The 12,668-nt window shown below is 46.6% G+C and overlaps 1 protein-coding gene across 11 annotated transcripts in view; it reads left to right on the top strand.

Moving 5' to 3' along the window:
* LOC308332708 (neurexin-1a-like) overlaps positions 1 to 12,668 on the top strand; it is a gene marked incomplete at both ends in the record, with an annotated part of 160,798 nt that overhangs the window by 67,697 nt on the left and 80,433 nt on the right. For 8 of the 11 annotated variants that reach the window (XM_080788734.1, XM_080788735.1, XM_080788736.1 and 5 more), the window contains 4 exons: positions 1,692 to 1,715; positions 5,221 to 5,382; positions 10,384 to 10,455; positions 11,130 to 11,354. In XM_080788734.1, coding sequence (XP_080644860.1) covers positions 1,692 to 1,715; positions 5,221 to 5,382; positions 10,384 to 10,455; positions 11,130 to 11,354 — 483 coding nt within the window. Of the gene's footprint in view, positions 1 to 1,691; positions 1,737 to 5,220; positions 5,383 to 10,383; positions 10,456 to 11,129; positions 11,361 to 12,668 lie in introns of all 11 variants that reach the window. The other 3 variants (XM_080788730.1, XM_080788739.1, XM_080788733.1) reach the window with 2 other exon arrangements.

Genomic DNA, 12,668 nt, shown 5'->3' with positions numbered 1-12,668 from the left:
GAGGAGGTGTGTATTCTACGGAGTATGTTCTATGGAGTTTCTAATGTTAGACTGACAATAGGTTCTTTGTTTACTTATGATCCTTGATGACTATACATATTTCTACAGTATTTGCACTTGACGTATTATTACCTTGTGTTGTTCCTGCTCATGCTTGTAAGTCGCTGTGGACGAAGAGCCTCTGCTAAATGCCCTAAACTGTAGTGGAGAGGAGAGGAGAGTATAGTGGGAGAGGCGAGGGGGACGACACGAGAGGGGATGGACATATGGAGGGATATTGATAAGCCGCATGTGAGGCATACTGTATGTCTGAGGGGTTATAGTGAAGGGTACAGAGGCCCATAGAGGCTGACGGATGGATTAATGGACGGATGGATAGGTGAATTGATTCTGTCGAGGGACAGATGGACGGGGGATGTCTGGATGAATGGGCAAGATGTCTGGATGGATGGAGGGATATAGATGGAACGATAGATGCAGGGAGCGCGGGGACGACGAGTCAGTCAAACGTTGCAGACAAATCCATTCAGAGTGCAGTCACAGTGCAGTCACAGTGCCTCGAGGAATGTCTTTGTGTGTGTGTTCGGTTGTATAATTGATATCGCGTCATGGGCATGAGTGAGCAGGACAGGACGGCGTGTCAGCTCAGACACCAGACCACTGTCTGTCTGTCTGTCTGTCTGTCTGGTGCTTGTGATATTAATCACCGATCAGCTGTTGTCGTCGGGGCTGAGGTAATACGACCGTATCTGAGGTTTAGCTCTTAGTTTACAGTGGGTTTAAAACCACCAGACGGACCAGCTATAACACTGGGTGAGTGCTTCTTCCCAGACAGCGTGACGGCGTACCGCTGTGTGTACGTATTTCTTTCTGAGTGCACGTTGTTGTTGTGTGTGTGTGTGTGTGTGTGTGTGTGTGTGTGTGTGTGTGTGTGTGTGAAGGGAACGCGGACGTGGGGCTGGCGAGGCGAGATCTTGAGTACTCGTGTAACTCAGAGAAGAGGCCGAACAGTCCATTTAACCCATTTTGGGTTAGCATTATGCTATGCTTTAGCTATTGAAAAATAGCAGATCTACAAGCTCATAGCGCGCCACCGAGTGGCGCGCTATGAGCTTGTAGGTCTTCTATTTTTGAAAAATCAAAGAACGACTGACAGAAACATAGCTTTTTCAGAAAGCTGTCATTTTTAGAATCCGATCTCGGGTCATAAAATGGGTTAAACTCTCTCTCTGAGTTATACACGGACACTCACGGCGTTCCCTCTGAGTGAACATGAGAGAAAGAAATGAAACATTGAAGGGCTGGCACCGTGCGCGCGGTGCTCGCCCCATCCATTATGCTCTGCCTATCTATCCTGTTTGCCTGTCTCTGTACTATACTAACCTTGACTTACTAACCTTTACTAACCTTGCTAGTGAAACTAACTAACCTTCATCCATTGAATGAGTCATTCTACTAACCTAACCTGTGCCCTTCTCCTAGTTGAGGTCACTCCAACAAACCTACTAACCTCGCCTGGCAGAGGCCTTCTTTCTTTATCTTTTCTATCTTTCTTTCTTTTTCTCTCTCTCTCTCTCTCTCTCCTTTGTTTTCTCTCCTTCTTCTTTTCCTTTTTCTCTTCCGTTTATATTTCCCAGAAGTTGTTCTGTTCACAGTATTTTGCTTTCCTTTCTCCCCCTCTTCCTACAAAGCACTCAGGCATTGGACACGCTATGGTAAACAAACTCCATTGTTCGGTAGATATCATTCTAATTGTCTATTAGTTTGGGTTTGCCCCGTGTCTATTTCCTTTTTTGAAGCCATTTATAGACATCAAAAACTAAAAATCCAAAAGAATATCTCTATATATATATTATATATGTAAAAAAAAAAAAAAGATAAAGGAACAACTGTGGTTGGTAAACTTTTAAGCTTAACAGAATAAGCCCCCACTCCTCCCCCCCCTCTCACCCCCCCCCCCTCTCCTTGACAACCACTTGTTTTCTCCAGTCCTTTCCTTCCCTCCTTTTCTTTCGTTCACACCTGCACGCAATTGGCCCCGTACCACACCCCCCCCCCCCCCCACCAACCCCACCCCACCCTTGCATGGCGTGCCCTGAAATCCCCCCACCCCCCCCGTCCCCCGTCCTCCTCTCCCCCACTCGGGGCCGTTAAAACGGACAGAGAGACCCCCCTCTCCTCTCCTCCTCCCCTCTGAGAAATGTTTTTTTCCCCTTTTTTCCTTTGCCTTTATTTTTCTCAATCTCTCGTCCTCCACCTCCTCCTCCTCCTCCTCCTCCTCCTCCTCACTGCAACGCTGCATGCCTGCTGCGCCTCCATGCTGCCTCACTGAGCCGTGTGTCATCCTGTACCGCTCCTTTTCCCATCACAGCCCCCGTGACCTCCTCACCGCCGCGTCGCATGCCGCCGCGAGAGGAACGGGCCGCATGTCCTTGGCTGTCATGTGTGTGTGTGTGTGTGTGTGTACGTGCAGTATACGTGTGGAATGAGCCGTTACGCTAAACCCATCTAACACCCTATCTGTCTGTCTGTCTGTGTGTGTGTGCGTGTGTGTGTGTGTGCGTGTTACGTACACATCGATATGTGTTTGTTCGTGTGCGTCACTTTTCATTCAGACTCGCCGATCTTTTAACGAGCCCTGTAAATTCAGCCCCGCGCCACCACCACCACCACCGCCACTCAAACGAAACTAACTCCTCCATCATATTATCACGACTCACCCCCAACGCCACCTAACACACACACACCTGCGTCATCACCACCACCACCACCACCACCACTAACGGCATTGAAACCATTAACCCTTATAACCTCGAACACCATTTTAACAACCCAACAACAAACACTGCTTGCCCTAACTGACTAACACACTACTAACGCACGCACAACTGACTAAAATACTGCCACTATTACTAACCACTACTAACTATTAATAACTAGCCTGGCTATAGCACTAACACGTTAACCGATGCATTGTGCAAAAAACTAACAAGCTTTTTGGCTGCTTAGCCTCCTCTCTCGTTGGAGGCATTACTTTAACACCTGCCTGCCTGGGCCTCGACGACCAGCCCCTCCTCAGGGAGAAGGGATTAGACTCTGTCAGTGGGCTTTGGAGAGAGAAAGCTCACCACTGTGCCCGACTATATACCGTACGACGGCGTTCTAAAAATAGCCAACCTTTTGCTAAATACTGTCCAATTTGTGTATACAAATTGTGGTGATTTTTAAAAATATATATTTTGTCCACTAGTTGCTGCGTAGGGATGTCGGTGGAATGTCGGCTTGATTGGGCTGCAGCTAGCTGAATGCTGGCTTTAACTGGCCTCGTTAGCAAGTGTTTAGAAACAGTGTGTGCTTTTTAGGTGAGTGTTTAGGCCACCATGCAGGAACCAGTGTCACTTCAGGTAGAGTGAATTATTCACTCACCTTTCAGGTGAGTGTTTAGGCCACCATGCAGGAAGCATTGTCACTTCAGGTAGAGTGAATTATTCACTCACCTTTCAGGTGAGTGTTTAGGCCACCATGCAGGAAGCATTGTCACTTCAGGTAGAGTGAATTATTCACTCACCTTTTAGGTGAGTGTTTAGGCCACCATGAAGGAAACCAGTGTCACTTCAGGTAGAGACTATAGAGAGAATTCTGTGACAGAGTCTGATTGAATGTGCGGCAAACATGGAATTGTTAAAGTGCAAATGGAAGGATGTTCATTTATTAATTATTTATTTTATGAATTATTTTCAATATTATACAGAATTAAGAATTCACAAAAGAAAAAAAATCTAGATATCTTTTACGACATACATGTATAATAATACAAGTTTTTTAGAATCACAAAATTCTTTGTATAATAATTTGTCCTGAAAATTCTAAATGCTAATGCATCTTTGACCGGATTTCAGCTTCTTGATTTGCTGTTTAACAACATACAAAAAAAAAGTATATATCTAAGTCATACTGTCATTTTTATTGTTTATTGAACATAAATGTAAAAAAACAGCAACAGAGTACAGCCAAACTCTCAAAAGGGATAGCACCAAAAACAGTCCTTGCGGTCTTGTTTCCACTATAGCCTGTCTGTGTTCTCCCCCTCGACGGGATGACTCAGTTTGTGGTATTCTCGGCGCATGCAGCCATGCAGCCAGGCTGCTCAGTGTCCTCTGAGTTGAAGTGGTGGATTGGGTCCGAGCGCTAACAGCTTCCACCACACACAACCGACCAACCGTCCTGGAACTGGAACTGGAACTGGAAGATGAGATTTTCTTTTTGGCCGGCAGCAAAGCGCTCATCCATCACAGAAACTGGACGAGTGCGAGTGTGGGCTCACAACGCTGTAACAGTGTAGAGATCCACCGACCGCTAGCTAGTGCCAGCGAGGCCAAAAAAGCACGTGTCCAACAAAAAAAAGCATTCCAAGTTCAAGTGCAGACTGAGAGAGTGTCAGGGTTCTGCAGAGAGAGAGAGAGAGAGAGGGAGAGAGTAGAGCCGTCGCTGAAATGCAGGCAGGCAGGCAGGCCGGGAGGGCCTGGTGCTACAGTATGTCGTCCATGTCGGGGAAGATACCTCTTATCTCCATTTTTCTAATCTTTTGTGTTTTATTTCCTGTAAATTAACACCAAATTCACACAAAAGCATCAAAAGTAGCAGATCCACAAGCTTGTTGAGCTGCTACTTTTGTTGTTGTTTCTTTTGGGATTTGAATCCTTCAAAGCAACGTTTTATTTTTTGGACATGTGAGGGTTTCCCCACCGACAGAGAGGATATAATACGTGGCACCTGGCAGTTTAAACCAGAACAATAACATTCAATGCTTGTTAAATGCCAGTGATATAGCAACAGCAGCAGACCAGGCAGCAGAGCCAAACGGTAAAACACCACACCAGAATCAAATTACACCAATTACCGCTAATTCCACCACACACCGACCAACATCCAATCCTCAAGAGCAAGCAATCTTCTCCTCCCCTCCCCCACCCACCCCAACACACAACACATTACAAACACAACGCACACACACACACACACACACACACACACACACACACAAACACACACACATAACGGCCAGTAGACGGCAGACCTTTAAAAGAAATAAAAACAAAAACGTGGGATAATAATTTGGCGTTTGGTCAGCAGCAGCGCTCTGAGCTATAAGGGCTTCGGGGCGCTGCCTGTTTGTTGTGAGTATATAGCGTGTCCTTTTCCCTGTGCTCTGTACGGCAGGTGACCATCTCGGTGGACGGCATCCTGACCACCACGGGCTACACCCAGGAGGACTACACCATGCTGGGCTCCGACGACTTCTTCTACGTGGGCGGGAGCCCCAGCACGGCCGACCTGCCCGGCTCGCCCGTCAGCAACAACTTCATGGGCTGTCTCAGAGAGGTGAGGCTCTCACGACACTTTTAAAATGTTTCTTTGTGGCTTTTGCCTTTTATTTTATATATTTTTTATGGAGGGACAGACAGTAGGCTGACAGGAAATGGGGGAGAGAGATGTGGGGGTGACATGCAGTAAAGGCCGACCAGTGGCACACTGCCAGACTAGATTACCAGCCAAGGTGCCTGGACCGCTGAGCCACGGCCCAGGCCCTCTCATGACACTTTTTATAGATGCCGACGGACGGTCTCCAGATAAAACGACAAAGTATAGTCCACCGTTGCGTTTTGCAAGTTTTTATCCACCTTTTACATGGAGACGCGCATGCTGTAGTGCAGGTGGTGCCCGCACTTTTATGACTTGAGAGCTACTTTCAAAATGATCAGCTCAGCAAGATCTTCCCACCGTTGTGCTGAAAATAGTTTATAGTTTATAGTAATGTACCTGAGGGGGCTTTAGAATAGGGCCGCTGGCATTACATATATAGGACAAATGCACTTGGAATGGGAAATAGAGGGGGAGAAATCTAATAGTTTGGGTGTTTTTATTTTTGCATTGTGCGTTTGAGTTTACAGGCCCCTTTTGATGTCAATCAATCAAGTCACCTTTAATTCAAGATGCTAAAAATAGTTTTTATATTTAAATCCAATCTCAAAGAGGTGATGGGGCCGCCTGTGCGCTGACGGAAATGTTTCGTCGACTACCCCATTTTTTTTCCGCTGTCAAAAATTAGATAGCTGATCCACAAGCTCACTAGCTTTGTATAAATTAGTCATTATGGCGCCATTTAGCCGATTAAATTAAGTCAACTGTAGATTTAGTTGACTAAATCTTGTGATATTTAGAACACTAAAACTAGACTGAAACTAAGTGGAATTTTATTCAAGATAAATGGGCCTATAACTAAATGGGCCTGATGCACACAGAGAATCAGAATGTTTAATTGATCGCTTCATAGACTTGATCATCTCAGTGTGGTTAAAGTGTCCACCCTGAGACTGGTTGGGAGGTTGGTCAGGGGTTCCATTAATACCAAAGACACTGAAGAAGAGACCCCATGCCTCCCTGCTTGGTTGCCCAGCAAGGGTCAGATTGTGGGTAAGACCCTGCGACGTATACTTAACACAAAGCCCGACAGGCAGAAACATAGTAAACGTAGATGAGCTTTAGTCTGGCAGCCCGCCAAAACCGTAGCCTGCGTTTTCTAGGCTTTATATTCTTCAATCCATGTTTTGATCGGATCGCATCGATAACTCTCTCCCGTTAGCATCCCAGTGTAAAGTGTGACAGCAGGAGGCGCTGTGATGCTCGCGGTCGCTTTTCTCTGCACCGAGCGAGAGAACAACAACCGGTCAAGACACCACACACACAGCATTACGTCATCGTAACATCCGGTTACGGAAATTTGGCTTTGCAAAATAAGGGTGGGAAAGGGGAAAAACCTTGGCAATGCACGATAATGTGCAGTGTGCTTTGTACATCAAGCTGCCTTACGCTACAGAAACAAGAGAACCAATGCCCTATAGGGGGTCCCAGCCCCGCTGTCGAAAAGACCCCCTGCGCTACTTTGATCGCACGAGGCGGTCACTTACCAAAAGAAAAACAACAACTAAAGAAAACAGGTCTACATTTCACACCACGCATAACACATTTTTATTCATCTGGATCGGTTCTTTTTGGCAAGCAACACCGGCCTAGAGTATATTAGACCTAATGCTGCGTTGGATAGTGTTGCTACCCTTTCAAGCGACAATAAACACATTACTTTCTGCCTCTCATTCCCTCCGTCTCTCCCCCCCCCCCCCCCCCTCTCTCTCTCTCTCTCTCACTCCCCCCGCTAACCACACAAACTTGTTTTCTTTCTCGGTCACGCACATACCGTGCGTCGAGGCTAAGCACACACATCATCAGGCTATCTTATGGAGCACATGCGGAAGCTTATGCATCCCTGATTTGGCAGAGAACACGTGCACAACAAAACAGTCCCAGACTCTCGCGGGGTGTGCAGCGCCCGCCCGCCCACCCGCCCGCCCGCCCTCGCCCCGGCATCAGAGAGAATCGGTGATGAGTGTGTGTGTGTGCCGTTGAGGGAATATAGACTCCGCAGCAGCAGAGCTACGCGCTAACGTGCTAATTAGCTACGCTGTGGAGATGCTCTCCATCCATCCGCTCTGGGTAGAAATGGGCCAGAACACACTGCAGCAGCACAACAACAAGCACACAACTTGCACGTGGATAGACACGCAAGCACACGCGTAGTGAATACAGAGAGACACACACACACACACACACACACACACACACACACACACACACACACACACACACACACACACACACACACACACACACACACACACACACTCTCTCTCACACGCACACACACACACACGCACACGCACACACACGCGGTTGCATGAAGCAGTGGTACCCAAACCTCACAGCACGGACCCCCGCGGCCCCATTTGAACAGATTTAGTACTAGAGGACCCACCCCATCAGAGACACTCACACTCTCACACACACACACACACACACACACTGACAGACCTATATGAATATAGAGACACATTATTGCAGAGATGTATATACAGTACATACCCGCATGAATTAAATATATTTGTGTGCACACACACACACACACACACACACAGACAGACACACACACACGCATACACACACAAACACAACTGCTAATATACTCTCAACACACCCACAGTGTTCACAGTCGGCCTCTGTTGTGCCTGTATATCTGTTGCAGTGACACAAATGCACACGCACGCACACACACACACACAGAGCCTTAAACAAACCACCAAACAGAGCGGCAGATGACAGTGCCAGACAGAGTTATCCGTATTATGGCGGCGGCGGGCGGACCCACGCCGCTGTGGGTCGGCTCCATTAAGACTGATGGTGTTTAAATGAGCCGGCGCTGTCACCGAGAGGCCCCGCCGCTGGCAGCGTTCCACCGCCGTCCGGCGGAAACCTCGCCGTGTGTCCGTTTCAAACCGTTTGAGGTTCTGTCAGCAGCACGTGTGGCGTTTTAGATCTGAGCAATATAGTGCAGTCTTTTCAGGAGACTCGTTAGGATTTTAGAACATTGTGTTTCTCAAAGATATAGCAGATATACAAGCTCACATCGGCGTCACTTTGTGCCGTGCTGTGAGCTTGTACATATTTCTTTCTTTGTAATGATTCATTTTTAATCTTGAAAGCGTGGTAGGGCATTTAACTCATTTTGGTGTTAGCATTATGTAATGCTTTAGCTATTGAAAAATAGCAGATCTACAAGCTTGTAGATCTGCTATTTTTGAAAGATCGAAGAACAACTGACATAGAAACATAGCTTTTTCAGAAAACTGTCATTTTCTCAGGTCAAAATAGGTCAAAATAGGTTAATTGGCACAAAATGTGAAAAGTTGGAACTATTGGAGATGTGAGGTTTCTGCCCCTGCGGTGCCACAGCACATTTGCATGTTTAATACGATAATATGATAATCCATGTGAGCGAAATTAAGATGTATGCAGCGAATCACACGCCTGAGAGATCACGGCCCTCCAACGGGGGAGGAGGGGGACGGGGACGGGGGAGATAAAATAAATGCATTCGGCAAAGGCACGCCAAAGTGCTCTGATACGCACGCACACACACACACACACACACACACACACACACACACACACACACACACACACACACACACACACACACTCACATACTCACAACATATTAACAACAATTTAACACGCTTAAGTGCATAACGTTATGCAGACAGGCGTGTTAGCCTGACCTTAGACACGAAAAAAGTGAAAGTAAATGCTGAAGAAAGATAGTCGGGGGGGAAGCTACACTTCTGCAGCAATACAGCCAGACCATGTCTGCATCAAACTGCTCTGCGCGCACGCACGCACGCACACACACACACGCACACACACGCGCACACACAGGCAGACGGTTGCATGAAGCAGTGGTACCCAAACCTCACAGCACGGACCCCCGTGGCCCCATTTTAACAGATTTAGTACTAGAAGGACCCACCCCATCAGAGATAGGTCATCATCTGTCAAGATGGGGGGGGTTTTTTCTCCCAATAACCTCACAACGTGTTGCACCGGAACACGGTGACGTGTTGTGAGTGAATGAAGTGCAATCAGCAAAACGACAGGAACAAGTGTGAGTTATGAAGACACCGGGTTAACCCATTCTGACCTGAGATCAGATTCATACGAGGTTTCCACTGGACACACACTGGTCTGATGAACCCATTCTGACCTGAGATCAGATTATAAAAATGTCACAGTCGTTCTTCGATTTTTCAAAAATAGCAGACCTACAAGCTCGTAGCGCGCCACTCGGTGGCGCGCTATGAGCTTGTAGATCTGCTATTTTTCAATAGCTAAAGCATAACATGATGCTAACACCAAAATGGGTTCCCGTTCAGAATGGGTTAAGTGGGTATACAGCTGCTCTTTTGCTTCTAACAAAAAATGTCAGATCACTTGAACCTAAATAAATAAATGCTTTCTAAGCCTTCAAGCAGCAATGGGGGTATCTTGGTTTGCGTCTGAAGTGTTGCGTCTCCCTCTTCATATATACGGGGCATTATTCTCTCCCATTGTGCCGTTTGAAAAGGGCAATCAAAGGGTTTCTTCTTTACCTCGGCAGAACCTCTTTATTTCCCCCCCCCCCCACTGCCGCCGTGACCGTCACGTATTATTCTGCCAAACGACGGCGTCTGTTTAGTGAAACTGACGGGGGGAACAAAGACAAACGTCCGGCCCGAAAGCAAGATTGTAGCCGGAAAGCAGCGCGACACAATAGTCACTCGCAACGCAAGAGGCCTTTGAACATGGACCAAGGAGAGGAGACTACTATTGTCCAGAACGTGAAGGGGTAATCTTTACTGACAAAAGAGATGAATTCATGAGTCATTCTTCTCTCTCTCTCTCTCTCTCTGTCTCTCTCTCTCTCTCTCTCTCTCTCTCTCTCTCTGCCTCTTGAAGGTGGTGTACAAGAACAACGACGTGCGGTTGGAGCTGTCACGACTGGCGAAGCAGGGAGACCCCAAGATGAAGGTACACCAGATAGAATGTGACTTTGATCAGCATACTCAAGTATGCTGAGCTTTTTTTATTTTTTATTCTATTCTATTCTATTCTATTCTATTCTATTCTATTCTATTCTATTCTATTCTAAATCTCCTGTCTGGTCTGCAGTCTGGTTTCAGCACCGGACAGCGTGTCTGGTTTCAGTGTCTGGTTTCAGCACCGGACAGCTCCCCACACCAACACTCAGGACTCTGTTGTTTGTTATGTTTAATTGTGTGGTGGTCATCTTCTGGCTTTTTATCGTGGCAATAGTTGGAGATGACTGTCTATGATGTGTAAAATCACTGTACAGTGTGTACTGTACACTGTGTACATACTACATACTGTACATTTTAGCCATCTTAATCCCCAGCATCCATATTGTGGAGAAAGCTTTCGCAGCTCACAACACAGTGAGTTGCAGTGCGTTGATTCTTCATATCCATATGAAGTGAAACGGCCGGGATGATTTTCTTATTTTTCAATCACAGTTCTTATATGAGGCGATCTAAAATCGCCCTATGGGGATTACAATGCAAATAAAACGTACATGAACCCGTGGACTTAGCGCCCTCAGACTTCGGTGCTCTATATCATAAGAAGCTATCTGTAGATTCCTGTAAGACACTAACCCATCCCTCCGTCCCCCCGTCCCCCCCCAGGTGAGCGGTGTGGTGGCCTTCAAGTGTGAGAGCGTGGCCACCCTGGACCCCGTGACCTTTGACACCCCGGAGTCGTTCGTGGCGCTGAGCAAGTGGACGGCGAAGAAGGCGGGCTCCATCTCCTTCGACTTCCGCACCACGGAGCCCAACGGCCTCATGCTGTTCAGCCACGGCAAGCCCCGGCAGCAGGCGCGCAAGGACCCGCGCACGCCGCCCGCCATCAAGGTAGCAGTAGCATTTCTTACGCCCACTGCCATATATATATACAGTATATACTACAGCCGAACAGCCGCCGATTTTTATTCAACGTTATGACGCCATTCAGAAGTTTCGTATGGGCTTTTGGCAGGTGTTTGGTGCCAGATATAGCCAAACTAGTTCGGCTACACCTATAATGAGTTCATTCTGTCAGCACTAGCCCGGTGACAAAGCAGCTGTAGTGTGGAAGAGAGGTCTCGTTTGTTTTCTGGTTCGGAGAGCCCTGCAGCCAAATTGAACTGACGTCGGTTGTTCTATAGTGTAGCATGCATGCAGCTATACTTTTACATTATAGATTTATTTACGGATTTTTGTATATATATTATAAAGTAAAAAGTATAAATTAGGAAATGTATGTGGATCTCAGGATCCACATTAGATATCTGCCTTTGCTCCATCATGGTTTCTCGGAGGTCCTGTGATTAGCCTGTGACACGAGTCCTCGTTGTGAGCTTGTAGATCGGCTATTTTCCAAGACGTTTTGACACATTAAAAAAGTCCAAATGTGAGTACAATTGTTTTGTACTGTTCACTCAAGTACAGTTAAATTCAGGTATTTTTACTTTCTTTCTAGGTTGTGGTATTGCACCTTTTACTTGCGTAAAAACAAATCTGAGTGTTTAGGTTAGCCGGAACTACATCTGAGATCCCTAATCCAGTGAGTTTGTGATGGTGGTAATTCTTGTGTCCATCGTAAAAGGATTAGGCGTCTAGCTATTAAGAGATGCGAGAAGCCACTGAATTAGGCTGTTGTTTGGAGAAGTATTAAGTCTCGTTGGACGGTGTAATCCAGATTAACGGACAAAACAAAAGGCCGGCTCCGATGCAAAACGTCTCAGTAAACGCCTCAAAAAATAAGAAAGTGAAAGTGACAGCTTTGGTGATGTCCAAAAAGAACCCCCGAATCAGAGAGCTTGTTCCGCTTTGATAACGGACACTAATTGGATTTTTGTGTGTGCGCGCGCACACACAGCCTATTCAAACAGGCTGTATTTAAACTGCAGGGGGGGATGGGGGGGGGGGGGGGGGGTTCTACTTCCGTTTGTCATTGAGTCACTGATGATTCAATTAACCCATTTAGACCTACGTTCGATTCTACAAATGTCTTCTAAATCATGACAGTTTTCAGAAAAACCCATGTTTCTATAATCAGTGGTTCTCAACCTTTTTCATGTCAAGGACCCCAAAAATATTCTGTATTTGGTCGCCCCGACCCCCATCTGAAAATATGTTGTTTCAGGGACCTCCCCAGGAGCAAAGATTTGAGTTAAAAACGTTTTT

The sequence above is a fragment of the Protomyctophum bolini genome (genome assembly GCF_963924005.1).
Source record: "Protomyctophum bolini genome assembly, chromosome: 18".
Taxonomy (NCBI): Eukaryota; Metazoa; Chordata; class Actinopteri; order Myctophiformes; family Myctophidae; genus Protomyctophum; species Protomyctophum bolini.
Note: the sequence above shows the minus strand (reverse complement) of the source record. Positions and strands in the feature narration are given on the sequence as shown.